The following is a 14,666-nucleotide window of genomic DNA, read 5'->3' as shown; positions in this document are numbered from 1 at the left end:
TATCTCACTAAAAGAATCGCAGGCCTAAAGCAGATGCCATATGCTGACAGTCTAAAAAAACCTCCAGCTATACTCTGGCATATAGTCTACTCAGAGGCGATCTCTGTTTAACATACAAGGCCATGTCAAACCCTGAGCTGTTGGACATGCTCCACTTAAAGAAATCCCAATCCCTCAGAGCCACACGCTCCAGGGATCTAAACCTTGTCATCACAATGAACAAAACATGCTGGAGAGATAGGTTCCTGACCCAGAGTCTCCTCATACTCTGGAATAGACATGTCAAGCAGAGTGCCTCCTTGGCCTCTTCAAAAGGAACCTTGATGATTGGATAGGAGATAGGAAATTCACCCCGGAGGGTCCAGAGAAGTAAATATTGTGGGAAGAAATATCCAGAGAATTGCTAGGCTTGTATAGGCCCTAGGGCCGATAGCCTAGTACCAACCTATGAACATGCTGGAAGGACAGATTCCTGTCCCAGAGACTTTCCATACTCTGGAACAAATTGTCTATGTCAAACAATGCTCCTCATTAGCACTCTTCAAGAAAAATCTTGATTGGATGGGAAATAAGAAATTCACCCTGGGAATCACCTCTGTGGCTCTGCTCAACAGGGGCACAGGAAAATAATTTTCTTGGGTGGCGAAAGCCAAGGTACCTTTTTGGCTAGGCTGATATAGGCCCCATGGGCCAATAGCCTAGTACCTACCTATGTAGTTGAGAGACTAAGCACAGGGTAGGTGGTCACAAGAAAATGCCTTTTGCAAGGATCCTTTTCTTTTGAGTCAGCTAAAGTGTAAGGTTGACTTCTAGAAACCGGGATGTTGAACTCTTCAGTTTAGGAGTAGGTACAATTTATGCGTAGCAGGTATCCTGTCAGAATGGGCGAAAAAAATGCTCTGCAGGCTAGTAGATGAGCATGGATTTGCAAAGGCTGCATGTGTAAAAAGTCATTCTGTTTGGCTTAAGATGAAGTCTTACACTGGAATAATATGCTGTGTTTGCAGAAATCTTAAATACATGTTTGGTTATTTGTTTTACTAATAGTTTTCTGTTTATGGATTTGTGCAGAATTTAATTACGTTAGGATTATTTGTCAGTTGTTTAACTGTTTCTTCTCTCCTTTTTTCAGGATTTTGATTCATGGTTTGATACAAACAATTGCCTTGGTGACCAAAAACTTGTTGAACGTCTGCACATGGTAAGAATGAGTGGCATTTTATGGAGAATTCTGGTATTGGCCACTGTGTTTGTGATAAAAACTGTTTCAACTGACTAATGTGAAATATTAGCAAAAATTTGACATTTCTTACCTAAATTACACCAGTTATAATAATTTGCTTTGCTATATTGTGTATGCAGATTCTGAAGCTAGAAGTGTGTGAGCAGATGCAGCAGTTTGTATTTTTGTGCATAAACAAGTGGTGTGGAAAGAGGTCATTTCTTATAATGGTGGCAAGCACCCTTCAGGTATGGTAACTAGTGGTAGCCCATCACATGTACTTTTGGGCTCGCCATATTCCAGCGAATCAAAAATCCCTTCAGTGTTATCAGAGCAGTTGCCTGTAGCTCTTCTTGCATGTCATCACTAGAGACTGTTGACTTGTTTTTTTGGCTGATGTGATTTTCCATAACTAGCTTTTTCACTGATGGAAAAAGCATAGTCCCTCCCTTAAGAATTAAGGGAAAGGGCAGTGGAACCTTCTCCATAAAATGAATAATGCAGTTTGCTTATAACTTTCTTTTCTGCCTTCCTACTGAGTCTGTACCTCATGACCAAGGTCAGGATGCAGAGTCCCCAAGCGTATTTACTTTTTTAAATAACATTTTGTTCTTCTGTAACTTTAGGCCATCTAGACCGTAACACTCTACTTTCTTCCTCACCCTGCTTGCTTTAATAACTGACACCACCCAGCTAGATGGCTCTCCCTTTTCAAGGAGTGTTTGCCTTATGGAAAAGAGGATTTGGCATTAAAAGCAACAGTTGTAAGACCTGTGGTCCAGATTTGTTTTGCTGTTTAGTCACCTACCTTTGTCAGACAGCAGGTGCATTGCCGTCTACATTGTTGGACTTGAACAAAAGAGTGCTCCCCCCAGCCCTTGCTCCATGAATATCAATTATTCACCCCTTAGTAGGGCAGTGCACCTCTTGGCACTTTGTCTTCAATTCTTTAACGCTAATTTCCAGCAAATAGAGCTCAGTCAGCAAAACGTAAGTGATTCCTGCATTAGGGATGGATGAGTTGGCATTAAGTGACCACTGCATCCCTCTGTGGCCAGATTCTGCACTGACCTGGTCTTTTGTCAGAATCTGCATTGGGTGTGACTCGGTCAGAACTTTGACTCTGTCATGAAACTAACAACCCCCACACACACACACACACACACAAAAAAGGGATCAACTGCTTTAATAGACTATTTTTCCTGGTTTACTTGAGGGAGGTACTATGTGTTCTGACTTTGGCTTGAAAGCCTTCTATGCAATTCGACCTGTGCTAAAATGAAAGCATCTCTTATGTTTGGGTTGGAGACTGTAGTCTTCCTGCATTTTCTGCTTCTGTTTATAACCATTTATCATTGGATGTTTTCACAACCTTAGCCTGAGTGTTGTGCTATGACTTACTAGAGAGTTTAACAGTACGATTCCTGATTCAGTGATCCAAATCCTTCCACTAAGATATTTCAGCTAAACCTTTGTTAATGTAAGAGTATCTTATGCTCTTACTCTTGGACTGTACAGATTGCATCATTGCTGATTTCTCTTGTGGCTAGCAAAGTTGATGTATGCCTTTGAAGTTTGCCATTTTCTCTTCATGCTCTCGTGCATCATTTCAGAACAAGAGGGGAAGTTATAGAAAATATATACTTGTACAGTGTTTTGAAGTAGGGCGTCATGCAGACCAGTGCATGTTTTGACACTGCAGCTGTAGTGGCCAGAACTATAGAAACAAGTGCCAGCCAAATGTAGGGCTGTTTGACTTCAAATATATTCCTCACATTAAATTGCAGTACCAGTTCACAAGCGTAACGTAATGTACTCAAAGTAATACTGAACCTAGATTTCAGTCAAAAAAAAAAAAAAACTACCAGTGTATCACATTTTTCTGTTACGGGCACTTGACATTGATTTGAAATTATTGAATTACAGTGTAATAGTACGCATCTTGATCAGACACTCACTCTCACACACACAGAGACATATGCAGACACACACAGACGTATGGGTGGGTAGGTGTGTGTGCGTTTCTAGGAAAGCACAGATAAGCACCATGTCCATGCCTCCCACCAAATACATTTATTTGTGTATGTGCTGCTAAAACGCGTCTCTGTGCAGTGCCGGGTGCAGAGGCTACCATGTTACTTTTTCTCTCCATATGTCTTTCAGAGCACCCTTGCTGTACAGGAAGCACAAATTATGTTTTGTGCCACAGCTATGGCCACATATTCAGATCATTACTCACTTCACATCTGTATGTAGTCATCTCTGTTGAGGAGTTCACTGTATTACGTGCGATGCTTTTGATGCATTGTCATGGCTAAGCACTTAAGTGCACTCTGTACAGCAAAAGTGCACTGTTGCCTTACTGTGTGCTGTTATGCTGGTCTGCCCATGTTGGACATTTCCTACATTTGCTTGCACCTCTGTTTAACTGCTTCTCTGTAGACTGGGAAACATACACTGCTTGTAACTCACAGGCACAACTTTTTCTGGACTTGTTCAACATGAGCACCCTGGACCAGATAGTGTGCATTCCAACTAGATGTTCAAACATACTGGACCAAGTACTAACCAACATGGGAGAGCATTGTACCCTCCCATGTCACATTCTCATTGGTGAGGTCTGACCACAAGGCTGTTCCCTTTGAAATAATAACCCAGACAACCTAACTAAATGCATAGCAGTTAGGAACTATTCTAAAACTATTGAGCACCTCACCCAAAACATTGAGAACACTGCTATCTATGCAGAATTGTTCACAGAAACCCTGTACAAACATGTAAATGACTGCATTGAGGCTGCTGTACTTACTAAAAGTAAGCTCAAACCTAACACCAGAAACAAACCCCACTAGTGAAAGGGTTTATATGTAACAAAAAATAATAAAAGTCATGGCCAAAATCAGAAATAGCAAATCTCAAACGAGTTCTCTATGATTCAACTAAATAAGAAACCAAGAGGTCTAATAAAAGTCCAGCAAGGCCAGTTAGGATAGCTTCTCAGGCTAAGAAAATCACAAGGCTGTCTTTAGCAATGTCAGGAACCTTAAAGGTAACACTCAGCAGTGTGCAAAACTGGTTATAAATGGCACAACCTTCACTGACCAGGATGACATAAATCTACTGGCTAATTTCACCCTCACTTCCCCCTGTGAAATTCCTTGTAGCATATCCCCCTGCCCCAACTATCAACAGGGAGCAGGTCCTGGCAGTGTCCGCTAAGGCCTAAAACACTTCTCCAGTGGGACCCAACAATATCTTCATCACTTCCTAAATAGTCTAAAACATGACCTAGCAGGACCACTTGAGGCTGTCTTCAACTACAGCCTGAAAATGGGTTTCATGCTAGGTAAATGGAGGGCTACAATGGTCCGCCCTCTTCATGAGGCTAGACCAACTGACCTTGGGACCTACAGACCCATCATTCAGACAAGTGTAATATGTAGTGCCATGGAAGTGATCAGAAAGGATATTCGCAACCTACAGACCTCTGACCCCTCCCAGCTTAGTTTTAAAGTAAGGTATTGCCTAGTCAACCTGATAGACTTCGAGGGTCACTAAGACTATGGATGAGGGGAAAACTGTGCATACCTCCTACTTTGACTTGACCAGAGTGTTTGATACAATAGCCCACTCGAGTATTATTGACATTCTCGGAACTAGGCATAAATCTCTACATAACTCGCTGGATTGCATACTAGCTCATAGGATCGAAGAAGTCAGGCTTGGTGAAACCACCTCCACCAGGAGACTGGCCATCAGAAGAGTACTCCAGGACTCCTTGTTGGACCCGCTCCTGTTTGGCATCTGCTTCTTGGAAGTTGAGGCTAATGTCAAAGGCCTGTGGCTCACCAAGTTCACAAATGACTGTAAATTGAGAGCGATCATAGATTTACCCCCATGACACCAGCATCCTACAAGAGTTCTAACACAAACAAGTGAATGGTGCCAAAGCTCAATGCGAAGAAATGCATGATAGTGCCCCTTGGAAATCATCCACTCAAGCTAATTACTGCATGTATAAAACACCCTTAAGAGTTGACCCAGTAGATGGTGATCTGGGAACAGATGACAGTAACATGGCCTTCAACCAACACAAAGCCAAGGCAGTAAGAAGGTCATTCTGTGTTACCCAACTCGTAATCAATAGTATGGCATCCATTCTTCAGCTCCCACTTCATTAATAGTATGCTTAGCCTTTTAAATCGGTCACCATGTAACATTGTTTCCAGCACCTCTTGATAATCTAAACTTTTTAAATATAGCTGAAACTATAACCCCCCCCCCCACGACAACCAGTTCTTTCTCTCTTCGTACTGTTCCCACCTCACTTGTGCACAAACATCTTAAAAAGCTCAAACCATGCTCACTATCTGCTGACAACCTTCCCTCAGAATACCTAAAACTTGCAAACTATGCAGTATCATACCCTGTTAGTATCCTCATTAATAGAGATATCACAAAACCAAATTTTCCCAAATTATGGAAGAAATCCATCATAACTTCTCTGCACAAAAGTGGCAATACCAATGAACTCTCTAACTGCCGACCCATATCTATTCTCTCCCTTCTGTCTACACTTTTAGAAAAATATATTCACGCACAGCTCATGAAACAGCAAAGTGTTAGATGGCAAGGTACAATGGACATAAGTGTACACATCCCTGTTAAAATGCCACATTTGTGTGATATAAAAAAATGAGACCACAATAAATCATTTCAAAACTTTTCCCACCTTTAATGTGACCTATAACCTGTACAATTCAATTGAAAAATAAACAAATCTGTTAGGGGGAAAAAATGTAAAAAATAAAAAACTTGCAATAAGTTGGTTGCATAAGTGTGCACACCCTTAAACTAATACTTTGTTGAAGCTCATTTTGATTTAATTACAGCATTCAATTTTTTTACGCTAATTAACCCCAAATAAAATTCAGCTGTCCAAGTAGGATTTTCCTGACATTTACTCAGTTGCCTGCTACACCAAAAGCCATGGTTCACAGAGAGCTTACAAAGCATCAAAGGGATCTCATTGTTGAAAGGTATCAGTCAGGTGAAGGGTACAGAAAAATTTCCATAACATTGGATATACCATGGAACACAGTGAAGACATTCTTCAAAAAGTGGAGAAAGTATGGGACAACAGTGATGTTGCGAAGAACTGGACATCCCTCCAAAACTGACGAAAAGACCTCACGAAAACTGGTCAGGGAGGCTGCCAATATACCTAAAGCAACACTGAAGGAGCTGCAGGAATTTCTAGCAAGTAGTGGTTGTGTACTGCATGTGACAACAATCTCCCATATTCTCCATATGTCTGGACTATGGGGTAGGGTTGCAAGACTGAAGCCTTTTCTTGCACAGAAAAACATCCAGGCCCAGCTAGATTTGCAAAAGCATGTGGGAAAATGTGTTATGGTGATGAGACCAAGGTTGAACATTTTGGCCACAGTTCCAAAAGGTACATTTGGCATGAAAACATTTCGCATTACAAAAGAACACCATCCCCACAGTTAAGCAAGATGGTGGAAGTATCGTGCTTTGGGGTTGCTTTTCTTCAGCTGGAACTGGACTTTAGTCAAGGTGGAGGGAATTATGAACAGATCCAAATACTAGTCACTTGGCCCAAAACCTTCAGGCATCTGCTAGAAGGCTGAAGATGAAGAGGAATTTCACCTTTCAATACAATAACCCCAAGCATACATCCAAATCGACAAAAGAATGGCTTCACCAGAAGAAAATTAAAGTTTTGGAATGGCCCAGCCAGATCCCAGAACTAAATCCAATAGAAAATCTGTGGGGTGACCTGAAGAGGGCTGTGCACAAGAGATGCCCTCGCAATCTGACAGATTTGGAGTGTTTTTGCAAGGAAGAGTGGGCAAATATTGCCAAGTCAAAATGTGCCATGCTGATAGACTCCTACCCAAGAAGACTGAATGTTGTAATTAAATCAAAAGGTGCTTCAACAAAGCATTAGTGTAAGGGTGTGCACACTTATACAACTGGTTTATTTTACATTTTTTATTTTTTATATTTTTTCCCCTAACAGATTTGTTTTTCAATTGAATTGTACAGGTTATAGGTCACATTAAAGGTGGGAAAAGTTTTGAAATGATTTATTGTGGTCTCATTTTTTATATCACAAAAATCTGGCATTAATAGGGGTGTGTACACTTTTTTTTATATCCACTGTAGCATTTCTGAATACATAGTCAATAAAACAGGAGTCCCACAAGGGTTCATTTTAGGGCCTCTGCTTTTCAATATTTTCATAAATGAACTACACACCGCCTCTCTTCAAAGCATGCTTGTACGGTACGCAGACAACTCCTCCATCATCACATCCTCTAACAATATCCAGCATCTACAAATCTCATCACAAAATGCCTTTACATCATTCGAAACTTGGCTAGCTGAAGCACAACTTCTGCTTAATGCAAAGAATACTAAGCTTATGCTATTCTCAGCTAAGCCAGTCTCACAGGATTTCAGACAAGACAAAAATAGAAACAGTAACTCATGCTAAGTTACTAGGGATTACTATAGACTGCAAACTCTCCTTTGAACAGCACATACTTACTGCAATTAAAACACACTTTAGACTTGGCAGAATCTATAGACACCAACTTTACATAGATAAACCCACAAAAAAGGCACTTGCCAATAGCCTTTTTCTCCTATCCCTTCTTTATGGAGCCCCTGTCTTTACCAACCTACATCAGTCTCTTAAAAACAAACTCCAAGCATGCTACCACAAAATTGCCAAACTTGCAGCTGGTTTACCATATTGTGCACATCACTGGCTAACTCTTAAGGAACTCAACTGGCTAGAGTTCCAATAATACCTCAGTTACGCCCAACTAACTCTAGCTCACAAACTAATCTACAAACCAGGTAGTTGTTCTACCCTTCAGGACACACTGCACCCCTACTCCCCACTCTGTAATGTACAATCTACCAGCAAGCAACTTGTAGCCATTAGAAAACCTAATAAAAGAGCTTGGACATAGCCTGTACTCCTGTGCCATAGCCGGGATCTGGAATGTCCTTCACCCAAAAATCACCCTCCTAGAATCATTAGATGCATTTAAAATATCTCTAAAGTAATGCTTCAACAACCACATCTATCCCTGTACTCGGAACAATAGACCACCATAAACATAGTTTTTTCTCATCTTTCTTGTCCTCTTCTCTTTGTACCTGCATCCTTCCTCTTTACCCTTTGTATCTCCATCCCCCACTGCCATATCTCTCACCATGCCCACCAAGCTACCTACCTCTTCTACTCGAATCATCATTCGCTACCTCCTTTCTCTTTTCCATACTGTAGCTCCATCTTTATTTTTATGATTGTACAACATATAGCTTGTATATTGAGTATTGTTACTGACTATTACTATGTGTGCTTTAAATTACTATGTTTGTAGCAACCTTCCAATTTTTATGTTGTACTAATTAACTCATTTAATGTATTTTTGTTAAATTTGTTCTATGTTCATGTTCATGTCGTATCTGTGGAGCTTTTCTCCCCGGGCCTCCACTGAGTGGTCTTTCCCGATTAACAAATGTCAAATGAGTGAATGCCCAAGGAAGTTATAGTAGCACTCTACTCGGCCCTTATCCGACCCATCATGTTGGAGAGAGACATGCATTTCTTAGTGAATTCCCATTCTCTGGAGCAGTTCCTCCCTATCCCTATTTAAGTGTAGACTGGACCAGTGGATGGGTAACAGGAAATTCACCCCTGGCATGGCTCCTATGTCTGTGATAGACAGAGGTAGTCAGTAAATTTTACCCCCCTATATAAATCAAATTTTGTGGGTCACATTTGTGTTTCTCACCTAGGCTTACAAGGGCCCTAGTGGTTGTAAGCCTAGTATACACTTGTGAACCTATGAACCATCATTGAGTACAATACCCACCTTTGACATTTACCTAAGCAGGCACGTGGCAACAGTTGGAATACCCTCAAAGATTCTTCCCCAGAAGAATCCAGGATATGAATACCCTGTCCTTCACAGATTGCCTTAAGGCCCTATCTCTTTACCTGGTCTCCTACAGGTTACTGAGATGTGATCTATGCCTGGCATATAAGACATCCTTAGATCTAGCTCTGGATCTTCTTGCTTGTCCACAAAACAAACTGCACCAGAAACACTAGATCCAAGGACCTGAACATTGCCTGCAACATAAGTAGAACATGCTGGAGAGACTGATGTGCATCTCAAAGGATCCCTGCAGTATGGAATAAGCTCTCTATCCACGTGAAGCCAAGATCATCCCTGACCCTATTCAAACAAAGCCTTAATCATGGGAAGTTACAAATTCACCCCTGGCCTAGCTGTCATGTCTCTGGATAGAGGTTGACAGGAAGCAAATTAATGCCCAACTAACACCCCCCCCCCCAACCTCACATAACCTTTATCTGCCTCCTTGCTAACATACCTCACCATATAGGCATCTAGGTACTATGGGACAAAACCAGGTTGAATTGCACAGCTAGGCTTATAAAAAAACCTGCTGATCATTAGCCTATTACAAACCTATAAACCTATATCAGTTTGAGAAGCATTTGGAAATCTTCATTTTTAAGACAGTTTTATTCTGATCCGCATATGCTACAGCTAATCTACTGATTCTGTAGAGTGTACTCTCTCTGTACTTCCACTTCAGCTTTGAGATGATCTGATATAGCAGCATACTTTGGAGGTTTTTTTTGTCTTTCAGCTTAAAATGTAGTGTCTTCACGTCTAAACTAGGCTAGTAGAGATCCCATTTTCTATTGAAAATGTCAGATTTTACTTCTCTGTGATGTTAGAATCAATATGAAGTCAGGGAGCTATTAATCTTATACTTGGACACTCCTTGATGGGTCAGGGCTTATCCTCTCTCACGTCCTAGTTTGACATGTTTTCCTCAGAATCTTTAGGGCATATGTACTTCACCACTGCATGCTATGTCATCATGTAATGCTCCATTAGATGTGTACCTAGCCAGTGAGTCTGCCATTGTTTTTCAGCTACTTGCAGAGTTCAGATTATGATGATGATTTAGATTTCTGCATTTGATGCATAAAGCAACAAAACATTTAAATTGTTAATGTGCCTGGTAGATACTCAGCACTTGCACTATATTTTATCTCTTGATTGTGAGACGAGCTCACTTTAAAGAACAGTCATATGTGCCTGTGGTCGAATCCAGCTGCCACAGACAGAAATGCCTGGCCTACTTTGCAGACACTGGGATGGCCGAGGTTAGTTTCTCCTAAAAAGTGTTGTCAGGTTGGTTCTACACCCAAATTCTGTTCTGTAGTGCGCTGGAACAATGTCACTAAGCCAGAGAAAGTGAAGGGTAGTCCTCAACCAGAAGGTTTTATAGGGAAGACTATTAGCGCGACAGCTCTCCAGTCCCTTTCTTGTAACTAGCTCATCTTGACTAGCAGGGGCATGATCAGACCTACTTGCCATTCACCATGCTGAATGATGAGGTACCTAGAGGAGGGTTCCCCTTTGTCTGTCACATTAGTGTGTCACAGGGTGTTTGTGCTGCCTATCCCCTGAGTGCATGACTGAAGGATGCTCGCAGATTGGTTTGTTGGTGGGGCCAGCCTCTTCAGCTGTCTGGCCAATGCTTAATGGTTATACTGGCTCTTCTGTGGCCTGCCCTCGACCCTGAAAGGTCAGACTGCCCAAGATAAGTAGGTTTCACTAGGTCTTTCTTTGTTGCCTTACAGTTTAGGCTGTCAGCTTCAGACAGTTGAGATTCAAGATCTCATCACTGGGTAGTATGTACTAATCCCTGTATAAGGCCTGCTACAGGCCTTTCATCTCCCTGTGCTACCACTGCTAGGCATGTCCTAGAGAGCCATTTTCATGTTGCTTAGCACCTGCTGTCTGCTTGGCACACTGATATTGACTGTACATGGAATTGGCCTGGCTAGTGTTAATTACGCCCCCCCAGTGCTTTTGAGTGCCTGGAAGCCATTACGTCTGAGATGAATATTAACTTTCTTCCCCAACCTACAGTTCCACTTAGAATGACTTCCTTTGAGGAAAACTTTAAGCATATGAAGCCTTTCAGAACTGACCTATACCACATTCTGCAAGTCCCACAAATCTGTTGGGAAGTATTGTTAGGAGGAGTAGGAGGTACAGTAATCGTTTTGTGGGGTGCCATTTTTACAGCCCAAAAGCAGTAGGACCCTCCTAATGCATCTCCAGAGAAGGCAAAAACCCTTTAAGCACTTGACTGTCTATCTGCTCATTGAGTTTCACTAGGCTGAGCCTTTTAATCTTTTGATTCTTTACAGGGTCCCGTTGGGCTGGCAACTCGACAACATAAAAAAAACAACTGCCAATCATTAGCGGACTGGAGTTCCGCTGTGGCGACCCCTAACTGGGAAAAGCCGAAAGACAAACAACATTCTTTACAGGGTCCAGAGTTCACAACATTTTGCCACCTTGTTACCAGAAAACAAATCTCAAGCCTTAGACAAGTTGGGAGAGAGGATTCTTACGACTACCTTGTTGGAGTTTAGGGCAGTCACTTTCACCTGTCCAAATTCCAGCCCTTTATATTCTGTGCTTTCCTTCCTCACAAACTGTAGGATAAATGAGATTGTGGTCAAGACTCATTGTGCCAAGGGATGATATCGATAGGGTTTTACAGGATAAGGCATGTGTCTGTGTAGGATAGCCTAGATGAGATGATTTTCTTAAGGAAGTGCTTCACCATTTCATCCTGGATGCCCTGTTGAATGGAAGATTTTATATGACCAGCCCATCTAGAATATGTTGAATACTCTTTTTGAAGGAAACACACCTCCTCCATTGATGAGGATCTTTCTCTCACCCCCTTGCACTTCTTCCAGACCTATCTGTCCCTCAAGAAGAAGCCTTCTTGCAAACTGAGGAAGTTGTTTAAGCATGACAGTCTTGTCCCAGCCAAGTTTCCTAAACGAGTGACTGTACCAACCCCAAAGTTGCAGTCTTGACTACAGTTAAGGAGTGCCCTAAGGGGGTGTTTGGGGTTGGTTCTCTAGGACATCCCCAGATTGGAGAATCCTCACTAGGGACCAGTGGTGTCTTGATATGGTCAAGGCAGGGCAGTCCTGTATTAGAGCTGTTAGACGGTCTCCCAAATGGGGCTGCCTGGTGAAACCAGACCATCTCTTCTGAGCATAGGAGAGGCCTTAACTTTAATTCTTAGAGGGATAAAGTCTCTCCCTGTGTTGGACAGGGGCTCTTTCTGTCTTTTCCTTGTTCCAAATGGAATAGAAGGCTTCAGTCTTTTCCTAGGGCTCAAGATTTGGCTCGCCTTCAGTTTAATCCAGTTCAGGACCGTGACCTTCAAAGGTTTTCTTCCATGCCACTGGTGCCACAGTTTGTTCATAGGTAGGTACTAGGCTATCTGCCCGAAGGCATTTATAAGCCTAGCCAGAATGTGTTGTCTTTTGCCGCCCCCTTAAATTCATTCCCTGTGCCTCTGTCCAGCACAGCCACTGAAGTGATCCCCGGGGTAAACTTGGTTTCTTATCCACTCATCAAGGTTTCTCTTGAGTACTAGCGAGGACCTCTGCCTAATGTAGATTGGAATCTTGTTCCAAAGTATGCGAAGTCTCTAGGACAGGAATCTATCCCATCATCACGTCCTATTTATTGTTGTGGTGAGGTTTAGATCCCTAGAGCGTGTGGCTCGAGGAGATAAAGTTTTCTTTAGGTGGAGCATGTCCATCAATCCTGGGTTGGACATGGCCTTGTATGTCAGGCAGAGATCACCTCTGAGCAGGCAGTATGCAACCAAGTACAGCTGGAGTTTCTTCAGCCGAGCTGCATAGGGCATCTCTTTGAGGCCGGTGATCCTCTTGGTGAGGTACTTCTGTGGTCTTTCCAGCTGTTGCAGGTGTCTTGTAAGGTACATCCCAAATGGGGCGTTGTACTCTGATGGGTCTAATGAGTGATGAGTAGAGGGGCACAATGACCTGTTCTGATCTGGATGCAAACCCTTTTGTGATTAGGTGGGCCACATAGAAGGATTTTCTAACCACTTTGGCAATGTGATTATCAAAGGAGAGATTACTATCTACTTGAGTCCCCATATCACTTATTACATTTTCTGTATTTAGGGGACTACCACCTATGTGTTAGTTTGTAGGTACTTTATTTCCAAAGGGAATAACTATGCACTTTTGGCATTTAGCTTGAGGACATGATTTTGACACCAGGTATCCGTCTCCATGAGACCCTTTTGGAGGATGTTTGTATGAGCCGGTGAATCAATTATAGCCCCTAGTTTGCAGTCGTCTGCGAATTTGGTCAGCCATAGTCATCCTGTGCTTGTCTGTACCTCTGAGAAGTATATGCTGAACAGGAGGGGTTCTAGGACTGAGCCCTGGGAAACGCCACTTGTAACCGGTTTAGAGTCAGACCTAGCTTCCGCAACTCTCACCATGTGGGTTCTGTCCGTGAGCCAATTGGCAACCCATCTTGTGACATAGGGGTTTATGGTCAGGCTGGTGAGCTTGTCTATAATACCAGAATGGGGAATGGTGTCGAAGGCTTTTGCGAGGTCTAGGTAGGCTATGTGTACCACCTTTCCCTCGTCTGTAGCCTTGGTAACTGTCTCGAAGTCCACCAGGTTTAGGAGGCATGATCTGCCCTTAAAGCCGAACTGGGTAGGGTCCAGTGTTTGGAGGTTCCCATTGTCTCTGTTAATGAGTTCCATGATGATGCACTCCATAACCTTGCAGACCAAGCTAGTCAAGCTTATAGGGCGATAGTTCCCGGGGTCTGTTGTGGCTCCACCTTTGTGGAGCGGAATAACCGTTGCTGTGCACCACTCTATGGGTACGTAGACTGTGGAAAGGCTGAGTTTGAACAGTGTGTTTAGGTGAGGGGTTAGTTCATCTTTGAGCTCATGTAGGACGCAGCCTGGGACACCGTCCAGTCCCATTGATGCTGTGTTTTTGGCTTTGGAGAGGGCTATTTTAACCTGAGTGTCTGATTTCAGGGGCTCTACATTCTTCTGGTATGGTTATGGGTCCTTTTGGGGGTGAGAGCAAAGTGAAGTTTGCACTGAACCTGTCTTCCAGGATGTTGGCAATATCTGTTGGTTCACTGTATTTTGTGCCATTCTGCACTAACTCCGAGCAGATCTGAGCATTGCCACATAGATTCTTGACATAGCTAAAGAATGCCTTGTGGCTATCTTTGGAGTCCTTGGCAAGTTTTCTTTCAAAGCTCTCTTTGGACAACTTTGAGAGATCTTAGTTTCTTGCCGATACTGATCAGGGATGTCTTCCCTTCTTGGGATTTTAGTCTTCTCTGTACTAGTTTCCTCCTCCTATTGTATAGCTTGTTTATGGCAGGGGTCCACCAGACTGGTTTCCTTTTCTGGAGGAGTGAGTCTTGGTTTTGCTTGGGATAGCATGATCCATGCATTCTTGTAG

General features: G+C 42.6%; 1 protein-coding gene across 1 annotated transcript in view; it reads left to right on the top strand.

Moving 5' to 3' along the window:
- The window catches only part of LOC122794851 (SWI/SNF-related matrix-associated actin-dependent regulator of chromatin subfamily A member 5-like), a 1,390,680-nt gene that overhangs the window by 470,517 nt on the left and 905,497 nt on the right, over window positions 1–14,666 (top strand). Inside the window, exon 9 of the mRNA XM_044063455.1 lies at window positions 1,133–1,201. Coding sequence (XP_043919390.1) covers window positions 1,133–1,201 — 69 coding nt within the window. The remainder of the gene's footprint in view (window positions 1–1,132; window positions 1,202–14,666) is intronic.

This window comes from Protopterus annectens, chromosome 2.part1, assembly GCF_019279795.1.
Source record: "Protopterus annectens isolate FY-2018-M chromosome 2.part1, PAN1.0, whole genome shotgun sequence".
Classification (NCBI taxonomy): domain Eukaryota; kingdom Metazoa; phylum Chordata; order Ceratodontiformes; family Protopteridae; genus Protopterus; species Protopterus annectens.
The sequence above is the reverse complement of the archived record's forward strand: the minus strand, read 5'-3'. Positions and strand labels throughout refer to the sequence as shown.